This window comes from Corvus kubaryi, unplaced genomic scaffold (assembly GCF_017639235.1).
Source record: "Corvus kubaryi isolate FWS band 111438036 unplaced genomic scaffold, C.kubaryi_AGA036_p1.0 127, whole genome shotgun sequence".
NCBI classification, from domain to species: Eukaryota; Metazoa; Chordata; class Aves; order Passeriformes; family Corvidae; genus Corvus; species Corvus kubaryi.
In genome coordinates, this window is record NW_024580662.1 from 808,667 (window position 1) to 835,677 (window position 27,011).

A 27,011-nucleotide genomic window follows, 5' to 3' on the forward strand; every position below is an offset into this window, starting at 1 on the left:
GGGAGCTTCCCAAGGAGGGGATTTTTGGCACAGGTGGCAGTGGAGAGGCCCCGCTGCTGTGCAGGCGGGTGAGAGCACCAGGACAAGCCTGAGACATGCTCATGGCTGGAGGAGAGCAGGGAAGCCCTGCAGGGACACAGTTCTGGGGTGGCCACTCTGCAGCAGGAGCTCCCAGCACAGTCTCAGCTCCCAGAGGGGTCCCAGCATGTCCTTGGCACCCTCTGGCATGGCCAGTGGAGGCTGCTGGGTGCTGCTCAGTGAGGTTTGGGATGGAAGGGTCGGTACTGCCGGCAGCCCGGGGTATCCAGCAAATCCCTTAGTTGTTTTTCCACCAGAAACCAGACCCAAATCCTTCCTGTGGTGCAGCTCCGGGCTGGCATTGCCTTGGTCTGTAACCCGTGGGCAGCGTTGGCTCATTCCTGTTCCCAGAACCACACTGAACACGTCCTCCTCTCCTGCCAAGTGCCGCTGATTCCGGATCAGTCCCTGATTCCTCGTCCATGGAGGCTGCGTGGGGTTGGGATTAGAGCCTCTTAGCACAGCCAGCCCGGTGGATTTGCCACTGTTTCCCACTAATCCCCTCTTCATTGCATGGGGTGGATTCCACGGCGCTGGCAGCGGCGCTGCAGGCGGGGTCTGGATGCTGTGCTGGCCCTGCAGCTTTGGGATGAGCTGTGGGATGAGCTCGGCTCTGAGGAACCCTTGGGCAGGATGGGTCTGGTTGGAACACCGGTGTGTCCATGCTTTTAAGCAGATGGCCCAAAATAACAAGATAGGGTGGAAAAATTCCCAGAGATACAACCAGGAGGCAAGATCTGACCCCAGCACAGTGTGGATGTCTCTGTTTTGGACATACCCATCCTGGACTTCTCCATCTTGGACTTCTCTGTCTTGGGCATCTCCATCATGGACATCTCTGACTCCCAGGGAATCCATGGTCCCCAGAGAAAAGCAAGCTCATAAAGTGCCACATGGAATGGGACCGTCAGGGATTTTGGGAGCACCTTGTTCAAGCACTGGGGGTCTGGCTGAGTTGCTGACAGTGGCACCAAGGGGTGGGCTGGAGCCTGCTCCAGTGTCTTCCGACTTCCTGTTGGAGCACTTGGGATCTTTTCCATGTCTGTGCATTTTTGTAGCACCTGTTTTCCCTGGATGCAGAGGGAGTGGGATGATTTTGTGTTGAACTCACAGGGTTTATTAAATGTCACCTTGGTTTCTCAGGGTGTCACGACATGCTGAGGCTCAGCCCAGCTCTCCCCACCAGCCCTGCCCCAGGGAGGAGCAGTTCCTGGTGTTCCTGCATCCTGCTTCAGACAGCTGGGCTGCTGGCTGGGGGTCACTGCAAGGATTTGGGACAGATTTGCTGTTATTTAAGCAGGCTGTGTTGATGTGGTGCTGAGCAGCAGCCTGGCCTCGGGCCCCAGCACGGCTGTGGGTGCCATCGCTGTTGAGCAGATGACCACACTCCAGACCATGTCTCGTTGCCATCTGACTGTGTGTGGGATGATTTGGGATTCAGGTTGGCTCTGTCCTTGTGTTTCCCCTTTGCTTGCTGCTCAGAGTGTTTCTGGGGGGAGGAGGGACAAATTAACCCTCTCTGGGTGCAGTGGCAGATTGTGACTCTGTCTCACTGCTCTGAACCCAAACGGCTTCAGCCCCATCCCTGGAAGTGCTCAAGGCTGGACAGGGCTCAGAGCAACCTAATAGAAGGTGTCCCTGCCCTTGGAGGGGGTGGAACGGGATGAGCTCCAAGGTCCCTTCCCACCCAGCCCGTGGTGCTGTGATTCTCTGGTTTTGTGCTGTGCCTCGCTGTGTTCAGAGCCAAACAGAAGCTCCGCAGTCGCCCTTCCCTCCAGGGGCTGTTTTGCAGCAAGCAGCAGCCAGCTGTGTCCCAGGCTTTTGATGACTCCAGGAAGGAAGGGAGCACTTATCTCCCAGGCACTCGGAACGGCAGAGCTCTGTCCCTGACGGCTCCTGCTCTGTCATTCACCCAAGAAGAGGAGATGATTGAGCGCATCTGGCAGTTGCCTCCTCTCGTGTCGCTCGTGGGCCATGAAGTGGTCCTTGTCCTGTGCTTTGAGGAGCGGGAGGTGTTGGTCCCACGACAGCAGGCACTTCCCTGCTGGATTCTTCCTGCCCAGAGGTTGGATTTGCGGGGCTGATCCTCCGGGATGCTGGTGCAGGTGGGATTGCAGGAGTGAGTGCATTCCCTCGGCATCCATTGGCGTTGTGCTGGAGACTGGGAATGCTCAGCTGTGCTGGGGCTGCCCCAGAGGTTGTCACCCTGTGGTGACCCCAGGCAGAAATTGTTCCCTGGGAGGGTGGGCAGGCCCTGGCACAGGGTGCCCAGAGCAGCTGTGGCTGCCCCTGGATCCCTGGCAGTGTCCAAGGCCAGGCTGGACATTGGGGCTTGGAGCAGCCTGGGACAGTGGGAGGTGTCCCTGCCCATGGTAGGGGGGATGAGACAAAATGAGCTTTAAGGTCCCTTCCAGCCAAACCATTCAGTGATTCTATGAAGTCTGGCAGGCCTTGCTGTGATCATTTACCCTTTCAAGCTAATTAACCTCATCTCTTTGTTCCTTCCATCGGATTTTGACTGTTTGCTCCACTGAGGAAGCACAGATCCCCGAGGGTGTGTGACACCACCACCTTGGCAGGACGTGGTCGACCTCGGGTGATCGTTTTCTGCTGCATGAATAATCCCGGGGCTGCTAACGACGTTCCCATTAGCCAGCAACAAGCTGTGAAATCGGGATATTTGCCGTGACAAATGTGTGAAAGGTGCTCAATGTGCCCTTGGCGAAGCGGCTGCTGGGCACCGGAGGGAGCACAGAGCTGATGGCACCAAGTCTCACCTCCTGCTCCCCAGGAGGATCTCGATGGCGCTTTGCCTCTTCCTCCACGGGAATTTGCAGGAGCCTCGGTGGTATTTTTCCATTTCTTTTGGCCACCTTGGCTGTGGCTCCTTGTCTTGGCTGGGATTTACAGTTCCATTGGCCAGCGCTGGATTAGGACCTGCCACAACTTTTTCCAGCCGCGGAGAGGAGGAGAAACCACCTCTGTCCCTCCTGCCACGTGGTTGCAGGTAACACTGGGGTTCCCTGGGATCTGGGACTGCACATGGATGGAACTTGCTCTTCTCTCTGGTCACTGATGCCCTGTCAGCCTGGCTGCTGCTCTCCAACCCCGTCTGTGCCGGGATGGTGCTGAGGCAGAACAGCCTTCGGGACTTTGGGATTTGATGCAGCTCTGGCCCTGGGGCAAAATCCAGGTCATGTTCTGTCATCTGCTGTCCCTCTGTGAGTGGGAGGCTGCACTTTGGATGCTGTGAAGGATAAACCCAGGCTCCTGATGGGATGAGAAGCACGTGGGGATGGGCACAGCATCCTCTGCCGATTCCTCTTCTCCGCTCTCCAGAGGGGGATCCTGGGAGAGCTTTGAGGAGGGTGGTGCCTCCCGAGGCTGCACCTTCATGGCCTCGACACGTCAGCCCTACAGCTCACTCAGGATTCACTTGGCCTGCACTTTCATCCTTCAGCCTGGGCTCTGTGCTCTCCTTCGAGTGCGTTCCTCAAGGAGCCTCTTCCCGCTGTCCTGTGTCCCTGTGCCAGCCTCACGTGGATTTGTGGCAGAGTCTTGCTTACACCCCCGAGCAAGTTCAGCTGGAACTAAATTTAGCCACCTCTCCACGAGGATTTTCTAAGCTGGATTTTGAGGTGTTGCTCCTGCTCAGTGGCTGGGATTGTTTGTACCTTGGGAACACCAAAGCAGGGGATTAATGCCGGGAATGAGTGATGAGCTGGGATATTTGTGTCTGAGATCCTCACCCCAGTGTCCTGCAGCCCTTGTTCCGCACAGGGATGAGTTTTGGCTCAGGACTGAGCTCAGTTGACAGAGACTGTGAAAAAATATCCCCTGATCCCTGTTTGGTGCTGCTCCCTCCTCCATGGAGCATCCCTGAGGAATGGCACTGTCTGACTGTAGGGAGTGTAAACCCAAATTAATCACTTTAATTTGCTTGGCTGCCACTGGAAATTGAGCTTGGCAGATCCCTCTTGCAGGATATTCTCCTCTCTCCACCCTTGGCATCGCTTCTCTCCCAAGGAGCAAACATCATCCTTGTTTGGGTTGATCCAGATCCTTTGATCCGGGTTTGGATCAAGCCATTGTCTGAATTACGGAGGAAGAGGCAGCAGAGAGGAGCCCTACAGCCTTTAAAATAAGGAATAATCCCTGCATGGATCCCAGCCAGCTCCTAAATCCACATGGACACCATTGTGGGATGCAGCCTAGACCGTGCATTGTCCTGACCTGCTCCATGGAAGCTCCACAGCCCATGGTGGGATCTGTGGCCTCGTGAGGACCATCCTGCTCATCTCCCCAAAGCCTCCCCACGCTCTGCAATGCTGACAGCCATTCTCCATCACTTGGATATTTTTTATCTGGCTGTAAATGAAGCCTGTTGGTGCAGATTTCCCTTTGGGATGCAGCATAGAATCCTCTGTGAAGCTTTGGGATGGGACATTCTGAGGTGTTACCTGCTGGTTTTATTAGGATGTTGACTCCCATCAGCTGCTGGAGCAATTTCTCCTCCCAGCTCCCAGCCTTGCCTCCCCGTGGCTCCTCTGTAATTACCTCCTTTCCCCCTAATTCCCTGTTCCACCTTCCAGCCCCTGGTTAATTGCAGTAGGATAATTACAGGTGATCTCGTTTTAAAGCACTCAGCCCCTGAGCTGGGAGCAGCTGGCACTTCCCGCCCTCGCTGCCAAACTGGGCATTCCTGTGCATGCTGCCTGTGGAGCTGGGCCTTTGGAGCAGATAATGAGCTTGGCTGGGATGGGAAGGTCAGGGCCATATCCCATTACTTGCCCTGGTTTCATCCTCTTAGCCCAGTGCGTCCGTGGGACACACAGAGCCAGCAGCTGGCCCAGGGCGGTGTCCCTGGAAGGGCCAGGGCAGGGTCCTCGTGGGCTTTGGGTCATGGGTGGCTCCCAGAAGGATTTTGGGGTGGGGAGAAGCTGAGTTGTTTCCAGAGGAGGAGGTGAAAACACGGCCCTGAGAATGTGGGGTCTGGTCTGGCCCTCTGAGAGCATCGAGTCCAACTATTACCCTGTGCTGCCCGGGCCACCACTGACCCCTGTCCCCCAGTGCCACATCCACGGGGCTGTTAAACCCCTCCAGGGATGGGGATCCACCACCTCCCTGGGCAGCTGTGCCAGAGCTGGAAAGTCCTTTCCACGAAGAAATGTTCCCAACATCCACCCTGCCCCTCCCCAGCCCAGCCTGAGGCCGTTCCCTCTCCTCCTGTCCCTGTTCCCTGCGAGCAGAGCCCGACCCCCCCGGCTGCCCCCTCCTGTCAGGGACTTGTGCAGAGCCACAAGGGCCCCCCTGAGCCTCCTTTGCTCCAGGCTGAGCCCCTTTCCCAGCTCCCTCAGCCGCTCCTGGGGCTCCAGCCCCTTCCCAGCTCCGTTCCCTTCCCTGGACACGCTCCAGCCCCTCCAGGTCTCTCTTGTCAGGAGGGTCCCAAAACTGATCCCGGTTTTGATCTCATGTAGGATGGGAGCACAGCCAGGAATTTGGCGGGACAGGGCTCGGCTCTCCCTGCCTTCAGTTGGAAAAGCAGCAAAGGGGGGATAGAGGGGGCACACGTAGGGTCTGGTCCTTCCACGTTCCAAGTGTATGTGAAGCAAAACCTTAAAGGAAAAACTTTCCCTGAATGAGTCTCAAATCCTGCTCCTATCCAAAGGAAAGGTTTGATGAAGAACTGATTAATTAGAGCTTTTCTTGGACAAATCCTGGTAAAATCAGAGCAAGTCATGGAAGCTGAAACCCTGAACCTGCTACTTGACCAGGAGTTACCTCGATCCTCAGGTGCCACCTGCAGCCCAAATGCTGAGTAACCTGCCAAGAGCTGGATAGATGATCTGTGGAACCCAAATAGCTGGAAATATGGAAAACAAGCAAGTTCTGGGAATGTTGGAAGTCTGTCAGATATCCAGACTCTGGTTGTAGTACTTTGGAATAGGTTTGAGTTTTTCAGCCAGCCTTTATCCATTGGAATTCCTTGGTATGACAAGGAGCTGCATAAGCACAGTTAATTTCTCTTCGTGTTGCCCGTTGGCAGCTCCTGGAGAATTTCCATAAAAATCCTATTTTCCTACTTTGAAACATAAGAAGTTCAGTGTGTCGCATCTTGCAGAGATTTGGGCTGGGAGGAGCAGCTCTGCCTCTGTGCTCTGCTGCACGTGGCGCTGATGGCAAAGGAAGCAGCGAGGCCACGGGAACTCAGGGTTTCATCCAAGATGGAAAATAACCTAAAAATAGAGCTGTGAGGGCCAGGCTGTCCTGTGAGACCATTGTCTGGGATGAGGCAGTGTGGGACACCGGCCCTGGGCGGATGTCCTGCTCCCGGAAATCTCCCGCCGGGAATGCGGTGCAGCTGGGGCTGGGTGATGCCAGTCCTGGGGGGCTTTGGGGGAGGGTTTAGTGCCAAGGGGTTCTCCTGCCAGCGTGGGTTGTGGTGTCCCAGCTGTCCCCTGCCCGGTGGCCCAGATGGGGATGCTGTGTGTACTGCAAGGCTTCACTTGGAGCATCCCTGAGCCCTCCTTCCCTGTGCCCAGCGCACCCGTGGGGTCCCCACGGCTGGGGGGCCCCCTCGGCTCATTGGGGAGGCAATGGGGGGTTCTGGCCATGGTGGATGTGTTGCAGGGGCCTGTGCTTGTCCTGGGCTGTGCAGCTCCGGGGAGGAGCGGGGCATCCTCCCTCTCTGCCTTCTTGGAGCACGGTGATCGCTGGCTCCTGGCTTGAGTAGCTCAGAGAAGCTATGGTTGCCCATCCCTGAAGTGTCCAAGGCCAGGTTGGACAGGGCTTGGAGCACCCTGGGATAGTGTCCCTGGAAGGTGTCCATGCCCATGGCAAGGGATTGAAACTGGATGATCTTTAGGTCCCTTCCACCCCAAACCATTCCATGATTCTGTGATCCTCTCCTCTCCTCTCCTCTCCTCTCCTCTCCTCCCCTCTCCTCCCCTCTCCTCCCCTCTCCCCTCTCCTCTCCGTGTCTGTCACCATGGGGACCACTGTCCCATCCACCTTCTCCTTATTTGCTGGATTTGGGGATGGAGGTGCTGCTTGAGCCAGGGCTTGGCTGAGGGCTGTGAGCGCCCAGCCTGGGCTCCTGAGGACCACAGCGGGATCAGGGATGGGGACAGGGACAGGCTGTGGGCAGGCTCTGGCAGGCCAGGCTGCCATGGACAGTTGTCCGTGTTGCAGCCACGTCCTTGGGGGTGGTTCAGCTTTGCAGGGCCGGAGCTGGGCTGTGGGTGTGGGGACTGAGCAAAGCTCCAGGAGCTGGTAAAACCACGCTCCTGGGAGAGGAGCAGGAGGGAGGTGTTGAGGAACCAGCCCCGGGATCGCCGTGCACCACGACACCTCCCAGCTGAGCTGTCCCTTCCTGCCACAGGCCTGCCGCGATTTCCTGGACTTAGCCGAGAGCCACAGCCGGAAATGGCAGCGGCTGCTGCAGCATGAGCGGGAGCAGCGGATCCGGCTGGAGGAGACCATCGAGCAGTTAGCCAAGCAGCACAACAGCTTGGAGCGCGCCTGCCGCGGGGCGCCCGGCCTGGCCTCGGGCACCGCCAGCATCTCCAGCACCGCCAAGGGTGAGTGCCAGGGATTCCTGGGATGGGACAGGGCTGTTCCGGGATCCTCAGGATGGGATAGGGCTGCTCTGGGATCCCTGGGATGGGACAGGGCTGTTCTGGGATCCCCTGGATGGGGACAGGGCTGCTCCAGGATCAGGATGGGACAGGGTGGCTTGGGGATCAGGATGGGACAGGGCTGCTCAGGGATCCCCAGGATGGGACAGGGCTGCTCCAGGATCAGGATGGGACAGGGTGGCTTGGGGACACCCAGGATGGGACAGGGCTGCTTGGGGATCCCCGGAATGGGACAGGGCTGTTCTGGGACCAGGATGGGAGAGGGTGGCTTGGGGACACCCAGGATGGGATGGGGCTGCTTGGGGACCCTTGGGATGGGACCTCCAGGATGGATCAGGGTGTTCCACTCAGGGACCCCCAGGATGGGATGGAGCTGCTCGGGGACCCTTGGGATGGGACAGGGCTGCTTGGGGGTCCCCAGGATGGGATGGAGCTGCTGAAGAACTTCAGGATGGACCAGGGCATTCAACTCGGGGACCCCCAGGATGGGACAGAGCTGCTCAGGGACTCCTGGGATGTCACAGGGCTGCTCAGGGACCTCTGGGATGGACCAGGCCATTCTGCCTGGCTGTTCCCAGCGAGCTGCCAGCCATGGGAAGGATGCCCAAGGCAATGCCCTATATCCCCATGGTATTTTTTTAAATGGATCCCATTACACCATAATTATTCCTAATTGTCCTTGCTCAGGGACTTGGATGTCCCCAAGATACAGATGCGAGAGAGGGCTGTGTCCCCAGCTCGCCCCTGCTATTCCAGGCTATTTTGGGAGCTTTAACCCTTACTGGCGGGCACATCTCCGGGTGCTGGAGGGCAGCCACGGCACTGGGAAAAGGCTCAGGGTCCCCTGGCGCTGCTGAGTTGGCTGCGTGGGGGGGTGGCAGTGGAACAGCCGGGGCTCGTTTGCAATACGATCTAACAGCTTTGCAGATTCCTGCCAAATGTCCTTCCCCCAGGGAAGCATTAGTTACAGCCGCAAAAACTGCTCATAGTGCTGGGTCTCACTTTAAAGGAAATAAAGACCCGAGGGAGAGAGCAGTGGCTGCTGGAGGGGGGGTGATGGTGGTGCCAGGCACTGCCCTCGTTCCTCTATCGCCTCAAAGGAGGTTTAGTTGGGATATTGGGGAATATTTCATCATGGAAAGGGTTGTCCAGCCCCGTCCCCATCCCTGGACGGCTTTAGCAGCCGTGTGGATGTGGTGCTTGGGGACACGGGTCAGTGGTGGCCTGAGCAGTGCTGGGGGAATGGACGGACTTGATGTTCTCAGAGGGCTTTTCCAGCCTAAACAATTCTGAGGTGCAGCTGGGGAGGGCAGGGTGGAAATGGCTGCGGGGACAGGCACAATCCATCCGCCTGAGGTGGTGGAGAGTGTGGGAATGAGGCAGGGAATGGGATTGTCCAGGATGAGGTGGGGGGAGCAGGGAAGCTGCACCGGGACTGCTCGGTCAGCGCCTGTTCGGCAGCCATCGATCCTTCCCCCGCAGCAGAGCAATGTTTGCAAACGCGGGGCTGGGAAACCTCTCCGAGCATCACCTGAAGCACGTGACTTTTTGTTTTCCTGCTTTAATCCAAACCGGATTTCCCGGCGGACGGGGCGGTGCGGGAGTGGAGCCACACCAGACGCGGGTGGGGCGCGGGAGTGACGAGCCCGTGTCACCCTCAGGCAGCCTCGGGGCATTTTCGGGGGTGCTCCCGAGCGTGGCAGGGTGGCCTGGTGTGCCTGGCTTGGGGAGCAGGGCACTTTTAGGAGCTGGAAATCGGTACAGCATCCTCGGGGTGTGGGGTGGGTGGAGAGGAGGGGTCAGGCTGTGACGGGGACACAGTGGGGGCTGTGGGGACAGATCCTGCGCGGTGGGCTCTGGAGGTGACCGGCAGCACGGGGCGTTTCTGTGCCTCTGTGCCAGCAGGGAGTGTGCAGTCTGCCAAAGGAGAGGCCAGTGATGAAGATGAGGAGACGGAGTACTTCGATGCCATGGAGGATGCACCAGCTTTTATCACTGTAACCGCGGACCCCAAGCACCACAGGTACCACCCCCGGCCTGCCTGGGAATGTGGGAAGGGCTGGGAAGAGCCGGTTTTCCTGCAGCAGCCTCTCCCATGAGGTCACTCTGTGGGCACGTCCCCCAAAACTTTCCCAGCCTCTGTCCAGGCGTCCATCCTGTGTGCGGCTGCTCCTGCATTCCTGGAGCAAGGCTGAGGATAGCCCCAGTTGTAGTGGAGCAGGTGAGGAAGGGCAGGTGTCAGCCCGTGCTGTGGGAGAGCTGAGTCCTCTGCCCCCTCAGCTGATGGGAGCAGGGACTTGGAGGGAAATCCCTCGGGGTGTTGGGCAGAGGCAGGGAGCACCTTGCCTTCACAGAACCATGGAATGGTTTGGGCTTGGAAGGGGCCTTAAAGCTCCTCTCATTCCATCCCCTGCCATGGGCAGGGACACCTCCCACTGTCCCAGGCTGCTCCAAGCCCCAGTGTCCAACCTGGCCTTGGACACTGCCAGGGATCCAGGGGCAGCCACAGCTGCTCTGGGCACCCTGTGCCAGGGCCTGCCCACCCTCCCAGGGAACAATTCCTTCCCAATATCCCATCCAGCCCTGCCCTTTGTCTGCTGTCACCTGCTCTTACTCCTCCGTGGACATCTGGGCTGGAGGAACCTGTGGTCTGACCCATGGTCACATCACTGGGCTTGGTGACAAAAGCAGAATCTCTGTGCCCCCAGGGCTGGGGCTGAGCATCCTGTCCCCTCCTGAGCATCCTTAGAATCCCCTCCTAACACCTGTGCCCAGCCTCTGTCACCCCTTTCCTTTCCCGACAGCCTCCTGGGGTGGTGCAGGGAGCTGCTCTGGTGATGCTGCCCCAGCCCTGGCTGTTCTGTCCCTGCTCTGCCCTTTCCTGTGCTCACCAGCCTCTGTTTCCTTCCCACAGGCGCTCGGGCAGCAACCTGAGCGGGGCCAGCGAGGGCCACCCCGAGGACTGGAACCTGGAGGACAGCGTGAGTTGGCCGGGCAGAGCGGGAGGGATGGTCCTGGTGGGGTGGAACCAGGGCAGAGGGGATGTTGTGAAGGGACCCTCCAGCTGGGTCCAGGTGCTCTGTCGTGGTTCCTCTGTGAGTCACGGGTGGGGGACAGATGTCAGCAGTCATCAGCATCCTAAACATTCTCCTGAGGGAAGCAGGAAGGTATTGGGGGGCAATTGTACCTCATTTCCCTGGAGAACAGGCTTCCAGCGATGCTCCTCAGGCGTCTCCTGAGCTGTGGCTGCTGTTCCTGGGAGCTGCTGGGTGTGGTTGGGTCCAGCTTAAACCTGAGGTCCTTCTGTTGCTTCCACAGGTCTTTGAGAGCTCAAATCAAAGCAGCTACAATGAGTCCACGGGCAAAGATCTCCTGCCGAGGAAAAGGAGACGGAGTCGCATTCCCGACAAACCCAACTACAGCCTTAACCTCTGGAGCATCATGAAGAACTGCATTGGCAAAGAGCTCTCCAAGATCCCCATGCCCGTGAGTCCCAGCGTCCCTGGCACCAGGGCTGGCACAGGGGGTGGGTTTGGGCAGCTCTTGTCTGTGCACAGGGTTTGGGGTACAGCTCTGCATGGTCCTGCTGGTGCTGTGGTGGCACAGCAGCCCCGAGCAGGGACAGGAGATTGTCACCAGGGACTGGATTCTGTGCTGGCAGAGCCCTCGTGCTTACCCTGAAATTGTGGAATGGCCTGGGTGGGAAGGGACTTTAAAACCCATCCAGTGCCACCCCTGCCATGGGCAGGGACACCTCCCACTGTCCCAGGCTGCTCCAAGCCCCAGTGTCCAACCTGGCCTTGGACACTGCCAGGGATCCAGGGGCAGCCACAGCTGCTCTGGGCACCCTGTGCCAGGGCCTGCCCACCCTCCCAGGGAACAATTCCTTCCCAATATCCCATCCAGCCCTGCCCTCTGGCACTGGGAAGCCATTCCCTGTGTCCTGCCCCTCCATGCCTTGTCCCCAGTCCCTCTCCAGCTCTCCTGGAGCCCCTTTAGGCCCTGCAAGGGGCTCCAAGGTTTCCCTGGAGCCTTCTCCTCTCCAGGTGAGCACCTCCAGCTCTCCCAGCCTGGCTCCAGCCCTCGGAGCACCTCCGTGGCCTCCTCTGGACTGGCTCCAGCACATCCTTGCTCCAGGGCCAGCTGGAACAGAGGGGACATTGCCTGAGTGTCCTCTGCAAATCCAGCTGTTGCAGAGGCATGGAGTTAGCAGGACACCGTGAATCCCTGAGGATTTATGAAGAAATCCTTTGCTGCTGTTGTTTTCCCCAGGGGCTGGACACTCAGGGCTCAGCCCCACCTGCACCAGCCAGGGCTGGGTTCCACCCCAGGGACTCCGAGATCCTCATTTTCCTTACAGAGAGCAGCTTTTTGGTGAAGGAGGTGCTGGGGCAAGGATTTAGGGTGCTGCTGGTTCAGCCCTGGGGGCAAAGGCTCCCTGTGGTGGCCAGAAGGGGTTTGCTGGGGGAGCTGTGTGGAACAGCCCCTCACATGGGCTGCACAGAGCCTTATTTGTGGTCCATCCTTGGCTGGATAAAGGGGAAGGAGCACATTCCAGAGGCTGGGATGCTGGATTGGTTGTGTTTTGTCTCTTCAGACAGAGCCAGAGTGAGAGCTCAGAGCTCTGGCTGAGAGTGATGAGCTGTCTCTTCCTTGTGCTGTTTCCAGCCGGGATGCACAGCCCAGCACCATCCAATTCTGCAGCAGCAGCACATCAGGGCGTGATGGGCACAGGAATAAGCTCAGGATGTGAAATCCATACTTTTTCTATCAATCAAATCATCCTGGGAGCTGCTTGAGTCCAAACCTGAGGGCAGTGTGGAAGAGAGGAGGTTTAGATTAAATATAAGAAAATATTGTTCCCTGTGAGGGAACAGGGTGAGGCCCTGGCACAGGGTGCCCAGAGCAGCTGTGGCTGCCCCTGGATCCCTGGCAGTGTCCAAGGCCAGGTTGGACATTGGGGCTTGGAGCAGCCTGGGACAGTGGAAGGTGTCCCTGCTCATGGCAGGGGGTGGCACTGGATGGGATTTAAGGTCCCTCCAACCCAAACCGTTCTGGGATTCTATGAAATCCTGAAGGATCCCACAGTCCCTATGGAATGAGAAGGAAGGTCCTGCCAGAGATGCACCAGGATCCACCCCACAAGCTCAGCTGCACGTGGGAATTCTTTGGGGGAGATTCCTGATGAATTAAGAGCATTTCTGAGATTTCTCTGAGGTCTTCTGAGGTCCATCCCCTTCCCAGGGATGTGATGCACAGCTCCTTAGTGTTCCTCTGAAGGAACAAACCTGTAGCACTGAAAAGGAGGAAAGTGGTTGTAGGAATTTGGAATTTAGGTCGATTCATCTTCTTCCCCCATGGAAGGGTTTTGCTCCCTGTTGCCTGAGCAGTGCTGGGGATGCAGCTGCTGGTTTTGTTCTCTGCATCTCTCCCAAGAATTATCCCAAGTGATTTGCCCTTTCATGCTGCTCTTTGTCCCCAGCTTTCTCTTTCTGTGATGCTGTAAGATCCCTGCCACTTACAGGCTAAATCCATGAGTGGAGAATCTAAAAAAAAATCGAAATCCTGGAATCTGGAGTTTGTTTTTTCTACTATGAAGTATTTAACTTGGCTTACAGAAGTGGTTCTCCCATCCTTCAGCCATCTGCTCCTCTTAATATATATTTCTTTGTTTTGAGCTGAAACTAAAAAGGCAGAAGACATTTCCAGGCTCTGCCTTACTTTCAATTATTTTTTAATTACAGTATTTTCAGAGCGAAAAATAAGGGTGCTGTCGTGGGACTGGAGTCCCAGGAGCAGGGAGACCCCAAAATGGGGCTTTTCCAGGTTTTCTGGGCAGCTGGGTCAGTGTGGCACAGGGATGGCTTTCCCAGGAGGCGATGAGGGCAGGCTGGGGAGCAGCACATCTCTGTCCTGTGGCCAGTGGGCTGCTGGCTGAGAGGCAGCAGGGAGCTGATCTCATTGTTGAGGCTCATTTTGGGGTCAGGGTGATAACCTGGGGTGATCCCTGATTGATAACCAGGCTCCCCCACACCCCAGCCCTTGGTGCTGGCTGGCACAGATCAGGGAGCAGAGCGCATGTTCCATCCTTGGGCCTTGCTGGTGCCTTTTGGGGATCTCTGCTGCTTTCCTAACCCTGCCTCGTTCCCCTCCAGGTGAACTTCAACGAGCCCCTGTCCATGCTGCAGCGGCTCACGGAGGACCTGGAGTACCACGAGCTGCTGGACAAGGCGGTGAAGTGCGAGAGCTCCACGGAGCAGATGTGCTTTGTGGCCGCCTTCTCCGTGTCCTCCTACTCCACCACTGTCCACCGCACTGCAAAGCCATTCAACCCCCTCCTGGGGGAGACCTTCGAGCTGGATCGCCTGGAGGAGCTGGGATTCCGATCCCTCTGTGAGCAGGTGAGGGCTGCGGCTCCGTGGGAGGAGAGCCAGCATCTCCCTGAGCCTTCCTTGGGCTCTTCTCCCGGCATTGGAGGTGTCCAAGGAAGGACTGGACGTGGCACTCAGTGCTCTGGGCTGAGGACAAGGTGGGGATGGGTCACAGGTTGGACTCGACGAGCTTGGCCCTTCATCCCCAGGTTTGGAGCCGTTGCTGCAGCAGTGCCAGGCTCTGCCACCAGCTCCTCGCAGGACACCCAGGTGTGGGCAAAGCCCTCCCTGGCAGGGGGTGCCCAAACTTGTCGGACACCTGCGGAGCACTGGCTTGAGGCAGGACAGCACCTCCCGTCACCTCCCATCCCATCCCATCCCATCCCATCCCACCTCTCCTGGCCGTGCTGCTCCAGGCAGTGATGGGGAACAGGCTGTGTGGGGTCTCCTGGCAGTGTGACCCTGTGCTTGTGACACAAGGAAGGTCCTGCAGTAGATAATCCCCAGAATTCCTGGCTCTGCTGTCCCTCCACACTCCCCAGAGCTGTGTGCCCGATGTCACCCAGCTCTGCACGTCCCCACATGGTCCATCCCAGCCTGGACCATCTGGAGTGAGGCGGGACAATGGCAGCCACAACCTGAGCCCTGGTGCAGCCCTCTGCCTGCTCTGCTCCCAGGAACAGGCTCAGAGGTGGCCTCATCCCTCAGCCACCCCAGCCCTGTGGCTGTCACAGAGCTCAGGTTCACCCACCTCAGCAGTGTCACACCTTCACCTCCCCTTGCCTGGCAGCAGTTCCTGGTCTGTCACCTGGTTTAGCCTGGGCCATTGGAAGTGGATGATTCCTTGCCAGGATCCATCCCTTAGCCAGCAGCCACCCTGACCCTCCTGAGCTGCACTTGGAACTCCTGGGTGGATTTATCAGCCCCATCCCAGCTGTGGTGCCAAGCCCAGGGCTGCCTGTTGGGTACCTCTGGATACCTCAGACCACATTATTCCCAATCCTGCCTGTCCAGTACTGCTGGACACCCCAACTGCATCATTCCCAAACTTTGTCATCCCTGTTCTCACTCTTTCACCCCCCTCTTCACCACACTCCTTCCTCCATCCTTGTTCCCTCCCAAATAAATAACCTGCCTGGAATTACTTTCTCCGGTTGGTCCCAGTTTTCCTCTCTTTGCACCGAAATTTGGTATTTCTGACCAATTCCAGACGCCTTTCCCGCTGCTCTGAATTTTCCGTGGATGCTGCCTGTGCTTCCCAGCCCACCAACGCGCCCAGCCAAGCAGTGATAATCCAGTGCCTGAAATCCAGTTATCCAAATAGGATTTCCTGCTGCTGCTGACTGGGATTTAATGGCGAGGCCTTGGCCCTGCCCGTGTGTGTAATCCAGAGCCCGGGGCACTCAGCCTGTATTTACAGCAGGGAAATCATCCCGGAGCTCCGGCTGCGCTGCGGGGCCCAGGGTCGGTGCTGTGCCAGCAGCTGAGACCCTGCCTGAGGGCACATCCCTCTGCCTGAGGGCAGATCCCTCTGCCTGGGATATTCCTGCTCCCACCTTTGTTTTGGGCAGCTTTTCCAGGGCAGGGCGATGTGAGCACCATCCTCTAACAAGTCACTCTCTGGGTTTAGGATGCTGTGGCCGCTTTTCCAGCCCGGGGTGTGGGTGAGGGAAAAGCCAAACTCTTGCTGTATGTTTTGGACAACTTGTGGGCCTGTGTCCTCTGGGGTTTCCCAGGTGCTGTTCCACTGGGATTACTGGGGTGCCAGCATGTCCATGTTTCTCAGCCAGGATCTCAGGAAAGCAGGGCTGTGTCCCGAGATCACGGAGCAGCAGGATCTCACAGCGATGGTTGCTCAAGTGGAGGTTTTATGGATCATGCTTTGGAATGAGCCTTAGCAAATCCTGGCAGGATCCCAGCGTGTCTCCCCTTGCTACCAGGGCACCGCATGTTGGGTCCCTCCGAGGTTGTGGTGGCCAGGAGCATCCTTAATGCCAAAGCTGATGTGGTGTCCAGGGCCTGGAGCATCCTTAGTGCCGAGCTGGTGTGGAGTTGTCACCTCTCCGAGCACTCAGCGGGGCTCTCCGGTGTCCTCACGGGCTGTGTTTCCTGTCCCCAGGTGAGCCACCACCCCCCCGGCAGCTGCCCACCACGTGTACTCCAGGCGAGGGTGGACGTTGTGGCAGGACATCACCATCTCCAGCAAGTTCAGGGGCAAATACCTCTCCATCATGCCACTGGGTAGGTGGTGGGTTCTGGGGTTATTGCCTTGCACTGCTCATGCAAAACCCAAGAGTTAAAGAAACTGGGTCCTTGGGCTTTAGGAATTGCTTGCGGTCACCTGGGGCTCAGAGAATCCCCTGGGCTCCCCTGGGACTCTGGGAATTCCTTGGGCTCACCTGGGGCTCAGTGAATTCCACCCCAGGCAATTTAAGGAGCCCAGATTTGTGCTCCTGATCCAGTGATCCAATGGTAACACGTCTGCCCTGGAAGTGGAAATGATGCCAGCTGCAAAGGGAGGCTCCTTTCCTTTGGAAATACCCTGCTTGCCCAGGAATTGATTTCCCCTTCCATGGTGTTTAAAGTAACTTGCTGCCTGTTTTAAGCCTCTCCCTGCCAGCCAAGTGCAATAAACTGTCTCCTTTCAGCATTTTATTTTCCTTCTGCCTGTCCCTGGGCTGAGCAGCATTCCCAGAGTGCTTGAATCAACCAGGAAGCACATTTCTGTCCTGCTTTTAAAATGAGTGTTTTTGGCGGAGGGCAGAGGACCTGGCAGGATTTGTACCTCCCTTCCTGGAGCAGACTAAGGGAGGGATGAATCCAGAGCCAGACCTGGTTGGGGGATTCAGGGAGAGGGCTGGCCCTGAGGATGAGCACAGTGCTGGTGGTGGGCTCTGGGGCACATCTGCCCCTGCTGAGCTCAGATCATTCCTCTCTCCACAGGCGCCATCCACCTGGAGTTCCACTCCAGTGGGAATCACTATGTGTGGAGGAAAGTCACCTCCACTGTGCACAACATCATCGTGGGCAAGCTCTGGATCGACCAGGTGGGTGAGGGGACAGGTCCTGCCTGGCTCTGGGGGGCTGGAGGAGCATTGCCCTCCTAGGGCACACGCTGCTGCCATGATGGGAGGCTGTGCTTCCCTGGCAGGGATGGGAGCTGCTTCCTGGAGCTCCTCATGGCTCCTCCCGAGGCCAGCAGGTGCTGGGGGTGGCTGCTGTGGGGGACAGCCACTGGTGCTGCTGTGCCCGGTGGTGGTTTGTGCCTGCACTCCAACTAACGCCTCCTCTGTCTCTCCCTGCTGTGGTTCTGTGTCTTTTATCCAGTCTGGTGAAATAGAGATTGTTAACCATAAGTCCAAAGATAAATGCCAGCTGAAATTTACCCCCTACAGCTACTTCTCCAGGGATGTCCCCCGCAAGGTGAGTATCCAGCGATGACCCTGCTCCTTCAGGGGTCAAACCTGGCTCTTCCAGGCTCCCAGTTCCGCTGGGATGAGCCCCAGCACGGGGCCCAGGGACTGCTCAGGCACCTCCAACGTGGGTCAGCAGGGAGGGCTGGGTGGCACCTCCGTGTCCCATGGTTTGGCTCTGATGTGCCGGAGCTGCAGGTCTGAGACCTGGGAGGGGTTTGGTGGGTTGGACACCCTGCTGCAAGGCCAGGGATGTCCCAGGAGATACAGCACCACATCCAGCTGGGTACCTGGAGGGGAAGCTGTCCCTCTGGGCATTCCCAAATGCCACCAGAGCCGTGTCCCCCTGCCAGGTGACGGGGGTGGTGAGCGACGCCGATGGCAAAGCCCACTACGTCATGTCTGGCACGTGGGATGAGAAGATGGAGTGCTCCAAGATCATCCACAGCAGCCACGGCAGCACCAGCACCGAGGGCAAGCAGAAAACTGTCTACCAGACACTGTCCCCAAAGGTCCTGTGGAGGAAGTACCCGCTGCCGTGAGTTCCCTGGGGTGGGATGGAACAGGATTGGGATGGGGATGGGATTGCTGAGGGCCCTGCAAGATGGGGGGGCTCATGTGGAACTTGTGGGGCAGAGTGGCTTTTTCTGAGGTGGGAGAACGGGTCCCTGGAAGGGGAGGGTTTTGGGGACTCTTATGGGCGGGTTTGGGGCACCTGTGGGGGCTGGGTGGGTTTTTGAGGCAGTGGGCTCTGGCAGGGAGGGCTGTTGGCTGCTTTGCCTTGCTGGTCATTGTGTCCCTGGCCATCATGTCCCACTGGTCACTTTGTCCCTCTGGAGGCCAGTCCTCCCTTGGCCGTGGTGACCACAGCAAGGCTGGGCTCAAATTGGTCTCTGAGCCCTGGGAGCACCAAGAGACAGTCCCTGCTTTGGGGATTTTCTCTTGGGATGGGGACTCCACCACTGCCCTGAGCAGCCTGTTCCAACACCTGCCCACCCTTTCCAGGAAGGAATTTTCCCTAATATCCAATCTAAAACTGCTGTGGTGCGACTTGAGGCCGTTCCCTCTCCTCCTGTCCCTGTTCCCTGCGAGCAGAGCCCGACCCCCCCGGCTGCCCCCTCCTGTCAGGGACTTGTGCAGAGCCACAAGGTCCCCCCTGAGCCTCCTTTGCTCCAGGCTGAGCCCCTTTCCCAGCTCCCTCAGCCGCTCCTGGGGCTCCAGCCCCTTCCCAGCTCCGTTCCCTTCCCTGGACACGCTCCAGCCCCTCCGGGTCTCTCTTGTCAGGAGGGTCCCAGAGCTGCCCCAGCACTGGAGGTGCCCCAGCAGTGCCAGCACAGGGGACGGGCCCTGCCCCGCTCCTGCTGCCCCCCCAGGGCTGCCACAGCAGGGGTGGATCAGTGGGGCTGGGGGGCTGTGCCTGAGGTATCCCCCAGCCCCCATCCTGACCAGGCTCTCTGGATTCAGGGAAAACGCCGAGAACATGTATTTCTTCTCGGAGCTGGCGCTGACGCTGAACGAGCCCGAGGAGCGCGTGGCGCCCACGGACAGCCGGCTGCGCCCCGACCAGCGGCTCATGGAGAGCGGCCGCTGGGACGAGGCCAACGTGGAGAAGCAGAGGCTGGAGGAGAAGCAGAGAGCCGTGCGCCGGCGCAGGGAGGCTGAGGCCGTGGAGGCCCTGGAGGAAGGTGAGGTGCTCTGGGATGGGTTGGGATGGTTCAGGATGGTTCGGGATGCAGGGACTGTGCTGCCCGTGCTGCGGGATGAGCATGGAGGACAGACCCTGCAAGGGGAGGGCGGCTCTGGGGGGCTCTTGTGGGTGGGTTTGGGGCACCTGTGGGGGCTGGGTGGGTTTTTGGGGCAGTGGGCTCTGGCAGGGAGGGCTGTCGGCCGCTTTGCCTTGCTGGTCATCGTGTCCCTGGCCATCATGTCCCACCGGTCACTTTGTCCCTCTGGAGGCCAGTCCTCCCTTGGCCGTTGTGACCACACCAGGCTTGGGCTCAAATCACCCCCCAGGGCTGGGCTCAAATCAGCCCCCAAGTTCTGGGAGCACCAAGAGACAGTCCTGGCCCTTGGGGCAGCCGTGGGAGCTGTGGGATTGCAGGTGGAGAAGCCCCCCTGACCCCCGTTCTGCCCGGCCAGGGAAGGACTACGAGGGGTACATCCCGCTGTGGTTTGAGCGCAAGGTGGACGCTGTCACCGGGGAGCTGATCTGTGTCTACAAGGGCGGCTACTGGGAGGCCAAGGACAGGCAGGACTGGAGCGTGTGCCCCGACATCTTCTGAGCCCCCCAGTGCTCTGGGGCCACCCCTGGGACACCGGCACAGCCCGAGGGACAGCGAGGACACGCCAGCAGCGTCCCGCCGGGCCGACACAGAGTCAATACATGCAGAGATCCAAACAGGGATTCCAAACCTATTTTTTTACGCACTAATAAATAGCATCTGTTTTTTTTTGGGGGGGTTTTTTTTTGTTTTTTTTCTTGTTTTGTTTTGTTTTGGTTTTTGGGTTTTTTGGGGGTTTTTTTAAATTTTTTTTTAATGATGGCTTTTCCAGCGACTAATTAGGAACGAGGACACGTGGAGCTGGGTTGGGTTGAGGATGTTCATTGCTGTCAGGAGTTGCTGCCTATATCCTCCAGCGCCTTGGCTCCAGCGGCCGAGACGTCAGCTTCCAAAGATGCCCGGGGTGTGGGAATGCCGTGCTTGTGTGAGCTCTTCTCTTTGCCGTTTTCTTTGGGGTTTGCTTTTTTTTTTTTTTTGGGACCCTATTTCTGTGTGGACTTCATGGAATTATTTTTTTAAAAAACACAAATCCTGCTCCTGGTTCAGGCTTCCTTCAAAGACAGACACGAACAACTCTGCTTGGAAAACTGTCCGCAGGGGCCGCGGCGCTTGATCCCAGAGGCTCTTGGTGGTTCCACAGTGCCCACTCATCCCAGTAACACCAAGTAGGATATTTCAGCTGGTGACTTTGGGGTTTTTGACCCTGTTTTCGTTTTTTTCAAGAGCGTTGGAGCCGCTTCCCCGCAGTTGGATGTGTTCAGGCAAAGGTTGGGCCTGTCTTTATCATGTGGGAGTGCTTTGAGTGAGGTTTTGCTTTCGTTTTCCTGCAACCACATCCAAAGGGGGAGATGGCCTCAGCGAGGCTGGGAATGCTGGGCAGAGGCAGGGAGGAGTTTGTATCCCAGTGGCTCTCCCGACTCCACGTCCCTGCTCCATCTCCCTGCACACGAGGGCTGGATCTCGATGCCGGCTTTTCCATGGGTGTCTCCCTGCTGAGCTGTGCCTGATGCCGGCTGGGAGAGGAGGGAATTGATGCCATGGGGAGAGGAGGGGAGAGATGCCGTGGTGCCGCTGGGATGGAGCCTTGGTCCTGCATCTCCCTGCCCAGTGTCTTCCCCCTTCAGCCAGACAGGCCTGGCACAGTCCCTGGCATGGGGAGTCTGGAGGGTCCCTGCACCCCACTGCCCATTCCCAGCTCCCATCCCTCTCCTGGCTCCCATTCCTCTCCTCCCTCATCCTGGGCTCTCCCTGGAGCAGCTCCAGTTTGTCAGGGCAGGGAACCTCCCGTCCCCCTCTCCCCTCCTGGGTGCCATCACCCTGCCTGGCCCGGGATGCACCAGCAGAAGTGGAGCGAGCACTGTCGGTGATGGGCAAGGACCGGAGCACCGAGGGGAAGCAGGAGGTGGCAGCATCCCAAAGATGGGATCTGCTGGGCCAGGGAGTAGCAGGGACACCTGGAGACCTGCACTGGCCCTGCTGCATCCCATTTTTGCTGTCTCCTTCTCCGGCTCTCCATCAAACCACACTGACCCTGCCTCTGGGGCTGTCACACCCACGTGGAAGTTAATTAGCAATAACGAACCTTGAGGCAACGGTAACTGGAATATCCAGGCTGCACACGGGACACTTATGCAATCAGGTTCCTCATCCATCAGTTTCCTCCTGATCAGCTTCCAGCACTTCCATCCCTGTGACCCCACAGTGTACAGTCCCCACGGCGTCACCGTGGTGCGGGGCAGCCCCTGCTGCTCTCAGTGCACCCTTTAATCTTATTTATTTGCTTCTAATTTATACATATATATATATAAATATATATAAAATTATTTTGCTTAAATTTCTATGGTACACAATAGATGAAAAATGATGAAGACAGAAGGGTCTGTCTGAGTTTTTGCAGCACGAGTACGATTCCCCTTGGCTCGTCCCCGAGCTCAGGTGATGGTGACGGAATGATTCCCATTGCAGGGAAGCAACGTTTTGCTCCAAAGCTTGTTCCTGTGGCATGGAAAAGGTGTTCCAGAGACATTCCCATCTGGAAATGATGTGTTTGGGGTTTGAGGAGCGGCACTAGGGATTCCTGGGAGTGGGATGCTCCAAGCTGCTTCCCAGTGTGCCGAGTGTTGCAGCAGCTGCTCCAGAGTGTTCACTCCTTCCTGGAGCTTTGCCCTGGCTCGGGAAGGCTGATCTTAAATGATCCAGCCTGGGATTCAGCCTGTGGAGAGCTGCCCGTGTCCCGCCCCAGGTGTCCTGCCTGGGAGAGGGAGGATGCTCCACCCTGATCCCTGATGCCGCTGCCTGGGGTTGTGGCAGCACCGAAGTGTCCAGGGGATTTTCCCCACGCGAGGCCCAATGGGGTCTGTAAAATGGGCTGAAATGGAGCTCTTCAGGATGCCTTACTTTCCTTTCTGCTGTGTTAATGCAAGTGTCACCCGGGAGCTGGAGCGGGGAGAAGCTCTGGCACAGGCTGTTCCCAAGCTGGATGGGGGTGTTCCCGGGTGGAGGAGAGCAGGGAGCGGGATGTTGCTCCCAAAGTGCTGGCACCGAGGGTCCTGCTGGGCTCTGGGGCCCCGAGGGGTCCCCTCTGCTGTGCCCCCATTGCCACATCCGTCTGGGAATCGCCATCACAGACCCTGCACAGCTCCATGGAGCGCGGGGGAGCACGAGGAGCACCCCCAACCCAGAAATCCCCCGGATTTTAGGCTAATGGAAAAAAATCGCTCCATCTTCCAGAGATCATCTTCTCAGCAGCACTTAACCAGAGCACCATCTCCTGGTCCTTCTGTTCCTCCTCGAGGATTTTAATGTCATTCCACTGTAAATGCTGTTGAATGTATTTTCTTTTTGAACAATAATATATTGTGAGTGATCCCTCTTCTCCTACACGGAAATAAAACTTGGATTCGGGAGTTTTAAAAGCCGCGGTGCTGAGGCGGTCGCTGGCTCCCCGGGGCTGCAGGTGGGGGGTTCTGGAGGAGCTCTGGGTGTGAGCGGGGACACGGACAAGGGGTGGGGGACGGGGAGGGGTCCTGGAAGGTGGTGTGGGAAGGAGAAGATCCAGGGAATGTTGCTCAAAGGAGAAGGTTGCCCAAAGGACAGGGAGGTCCAGGGAAGTGGTGGTTCAGGGAACGAGAAGGATCTGGGGGGGAAGTTGTCAAGGGGAGGAGATGGTCTTGGGAAGGTGTTTGAGGGGCAGGAGGGGAGGTGATCCAGGGGAAGTTGTCCAAGGCAGGAGGTGCAGGGAAGCAGGAGCAGGGAAGGAGATTTATCTTGGAGCAACAGCCTGAAGGAGCACCAGGAAGGGGTTGCCCAGGGAGGGAGAGATGGGCCAGGAGAGGAGATCATCGGGACGGAGATGTCCCCGGGCAGCCTGGCCAAGGGGGAAGATGGTGGCCCAGGGGAGGAGGAACGGGGAATGAGGAGCAGCAGAGGTGGCTCAGGGGAAGCTGCCGAGGCACGGAGATTCCCTGGGGATGGTGGGGAGGAGCTGCCCCAGGGGACGCCGTGGGGGGCAGGAGCTGGCCCGGGGGAGTTGGAGGAGGGTCCGGGCAGGGGCTGCGGAGGCGGGTGGGGAATCCGGGCAGGCCGAGACCGGTCCCTGCGGGATGTTGCCAGGAGACAGGGACACACAGCCCTGCCCGGCCCGCTCCTGCCTCCTCTCTGCCGGCCCCAGGTGAGTGGGGCTGGGGTCGGGACCACGGCACCGGGACCCTCCCTGTGCGCTGGGCTCGGCGGTGGCACTGGGGACCCGCAGCTGCCGGGTGCAGCTCCAGTGCCGATGTCCTGGCTCTAAGGGAAAACACCCCCGTGCCCCATCACCCGCTGGCACCGCAGCTCCGGAGGCGGCTGGGCCGGGCCGGGCCGGGCTGGGCTGGGCTGGGTCGGTCTCAGCACCTTCACTCAGCCTGGACCAGCACACCTGGGCCAGCACACCTTTGCTCCGGCACGGACTCGTCCCATCCCCTCCAGCTCGCAGAGGTTTGGGAGCCCAGGGTGGTGCCCGCCCTGCCTGGCCCCACTGGAGAACCCCCCTGGGGATTTCTGACCCACCCCAAGGGCTTTGGGACCTTCAGCGCTTCTTTCCTCCTCTCTGCACCTCTGCATCCCAGGGTTTTCAGGATCCTGGAGCTGGACCCTGCTGATGCCGGCAGATCCAGGTGAGGGGTATGGGAAGGAGGGGGTTCCTTTGCGGGGCTGGGCTGTGGGGGTGCAGATGCAGCACCAGCACCGGGGTGCTCCTGCCTTGTCCCCCCCGGTGAACACAGCTGGCAGTGCCCCATTCCCTGCCCCATTCCCTGCCCTGTTCCCTGCCCCATTCCCTGCTCTGCTCCCTGCAGCGCCCAGGGGTGGCTGTGCTGAGCACTGGTGGCAGCAGGGACGGTGACATCCATCCCGACAGTGTCCTCGCTGGCTCGGGATGGCCGGTGAGTGGGGACGGGGCACTTTGGGGCTTTCTCAGCTCTGCTTTGCCCCCCATCCCCCTCTACCAGCTCTCCTGCAGAGCAAGGCCTGGCTGGGAATGAAGCTGGAGCAGAGGATCAGGGAGCTGGGAAGGGGCTGGAGCCCCAGGAGCAGCTGAGGGAGCTGGGAAAGGGGCTCAGCCTGGAGCAAAGGAGGCTCAGGGGGGACCTTGTGGCTCTGCACAAGTCCCTGACAGGAGGGGGCAGCCGGGGGGGTCGGGCTCTGCTCGCAGGGAACAGGGACAAGGGGAAATGGCCTCAAGCTGTGCTGGGGAGGTTTAGATTGGGTATTAGGGAAAATTCCTTCCTGGAAAGAGCTGCCAGCATCCCTGCCCCATCCTGGATGCTGCCAGCTATCCCTGGCACTGCCCTCACTGCTGAGCTGTGCTGACCCTGGGAGCATCATTAAGGTCAAAACTGAGCCGGGTTTAAAATGAAAATAAAGATGATCTTGTGGCTTTTCCTACTGGAAGCAGTTGAGGATCTTGCAGGAGAGGGTGGGCTGTGCTCAGTGTCTGTGCTTTGGTGTGCTCCGAGTGCTCCCTGATGAGAACAGGAGCTGCCGGCCCCTCCAAGGTGGTTCAGATCCAGTGGGATGGGATGGCTCCTTCCCACCGGGGTGGGCTCATGACTCTGCTGTCCCCTGCAGAGCTGGCAGGACGCCGTGCCGGCTGTGCCCGGGGTGACAGCCCTGTCCCACGGGAAGAGGAGCACTCCTGGGCTCAGCTCCTGGGCTCCCAACCCAGCCCGGGGCACCGGAGCAGCTCCAGCTCCATCTGCACCGAGGACTTCGCTGCCAGCTTTTGGGAGGGAATGGTGGAGCCCCTGCTGTGCCAGGAGGAGCTTGCTGGGGACGTGCCCACGGAGGGAGCTCATCCTGGGCAGGAGGAGTCCTTGTTGCCCGCAGGGAGAAGCCCGGACGTGCGGCCACAGCTGGCGATGGAGCCGGGCAGACATTCCTGGCAGGACAGGGCTCCGTCCCGGAGGAGGAGGGAGAGCCTGGAGTCTCTGGGAGCGAGGATATCCCGCCTGAGCCACGCGGGGATGGCCTGGGGGGTCCCCGGGCCAGTCCCCTCTGGGCAGCCAGCCCTGGGCCGCAGGGACTCTCCCCATGGGGACCTGTCGGCCATGGCCTCGCCTGGGCATTCCTGGAGAACTCCAGGGATCTCTGCTGGCAGGAGCAGGGCTGGGACAAGGACAGGCTCTCCTGGCAGCAGTTTTCCCAGGGCCAGCAGTGCCATGCCCAGGGGACATCCCGCCCTGGGCATGAGGCGACAGGAGCCACCAGCTCTCTGGAGACGTGGGGGGAATGTCACCTTCGCTGTGGATGATGTGGACAGGGCAGGAGCAGGCAGCAGCAGCAAGAGTGAGTCTGGGCTGGCCGTGGGGCACTGGGAGGTGCTGGAGGAGGGTGCAGGGCTGGGACAAGCAGGGGAATGGGCACAGCAGGGCCAGGGACACGGTGGCAGGGACCAGCCCCAGTTCCTGTGGGGTTTCTGCGGGTTTGTGGGCTCCCCCCTCCCCCAAATACCGTTTTCCCCACAGGTGCTGGCACAGCAGTGGGAGCCCCCGGGCGATGGGGGTCACCTGTGTCCCCAGGTGGGGACCAGAAAGTGGGGCTGCCCTGCAAGGTACGACCCTGGGGTGTGGGGCTTGGGGTCTGCCACGGGTACAGCCCCAGCTGGGACAGGAGGCACGGGGGGGGGGGGGGCAGGGATGGATGCAGGGATGCTCCTGGCTCTGCGTCCTGCTGGGATGTGGAGAGCAGCGGGATGTGGCCAGGACATGCACTGGAAAAGGGATAAATGGGTTTGTGACCCCACTCCTGGATGCCAGGGGGTGGCGGGGCTGCCGGTGCCACTGCGCTGGTCCCTGCGGAGGAGCCAGGAGGGGACAAGAGAGCTGGGATCTGGTGCCAAGCCTCGGACCCAAGGGGACAGAGCCAGGTATGGGGGCCCCAGGGACGGGTCGGGCACTGAGGCTGGAGCAGAGGGTGGCACTGGAAGCCCAAGAGGGAATGGGCACCCCGTGGGCAGAGCTGGGCCGTGGTGTGACCGGGGATGTGGTGACGGTGTCCCTGGCACAGGGCTGGCCTGGCACTGCTGGGACACACCTGGGACACCCATCACCGGTGCCACACGGACCTGCAGAGGATGGTGAGGTGACCTCGAGACGGCCCAAGCAGGGCCAAGCTGGCCTGGCACTGCAGCAGGTGGCAGGGACAGGCCGGGGGGGCAGTGCTGGCACGGCCACGGCTCTGCTGCTCCTGGGTGTGATGGGAGAGCCAGAGCCGGCTGCTGGGAGAGGCAAAGATGTGGGAATGGGAAACGAGGGGGATTTTCCAGTCTTGGCAGGGGCAGGGAGCCTGTGTGGGCTGGGAGAGGCTGGACGAGGAGAAAAGGAAAACAGCGACTCCTCAAGAAGAGAAACTGGAGCTGCTGGAGGTCAGCGCTCTCCCGGTTTTCCAGAGGGGCCAAAATCACAGCGGAGGGGCCGTGGGAAGGAGCAGGCACATCCCACCCCTGTCAGCAGCTCAGCCCCTTTTCCAGGCACGCACATCCCATGGGAAACGTTCTGTGCTTCCCAAATTCCCAAAGAGCCAAACTGGATTTATCCACAGGGAGTTTTTATTGAGGGACTGAGGCTTTTAGGAGAAGAATTTCTTGGGAAAACCACCCTTGTGGCTGTAGGCAGACTGGGGTGACTGGTCAGAAGGTCCCTGGAGAGCCCCAGTAGAGGCAGGGAGAGCTGGAATTTTGGGAAGGGCAGGGAA

General features: G+C 59.0%; 2 protein-coding genes across 2 annotated transcripts in view; both read left to right on the forward strand.

Annotated features, from left to right (window-relative positions):
• The window catches only part of OSBP2 (oxysterol binding protein 2), a 49,954-nt gene extending 27,258 nt beyond the window's left edge, over nucleotides 1-22,696 (forward strand). The window contains 12 exon segments of the mRNA XM_042023810.1: nucleotides 7,460-7,658; nucleotides 9,621-9,738; nucleotides 10,630-10,696; nucleotides 11,034-11,201; nucleotides 13,871-14,116; nucleotides 16,206-16,217; nucleotides 16,219-16,327; nucleotides 17,030-17,133; nucleotides 17,414-17,509; nucleotides 17,853-18,037; nucleotides 18,964-19,184; nucleotides 19,639-22,696. Coding sequence (XP_041879744.1) covers nucleotides 7,460-7,658; nucleotides 9,621-9,738; nucleotides 10,630-10,696; nucleotides 11,034-11,201; nucleotides 13,871-14,116; nucleotides 16,206-16,217; nucleotides 16,219-16,327; nucleotides 17,030-17,133; nucleotides 17,414-17,509; nucleotides 17,853-18,037; nucleotides 18,964-19,184; nucleotides 19,639-19,781 — 1,668 coding nt within the window. The 3' untranslated portion in view covers nucleotides 19,782-22,696.
• A 1,316-nt stretch (nucleotides 22,697-24,012) lies between these two features.
• On the forward strand, nucleotides 24,013-26,043 carry LOC121662071. The gene is made up of 4 exons (XM_042022886.1): nucleotides 24,013-24,202; nucleotides 24,888-25,740; nucleotides 25,784-25,869; nucleotides 26,021-26,043. Exons 1-4 carry the CDS (start codon nucleotides 24,196-24,198, stop codon nucleotides 26,041-26,043), a joined length of 969 nt encoding a protein of 322 aa, XP_041878820.1. The 5' UTR covers nucleotides 24,013-24,195.
• The last annotated feature ends 968 nt before the right edge of the window (nucleotides 26,044-27,011 follow it).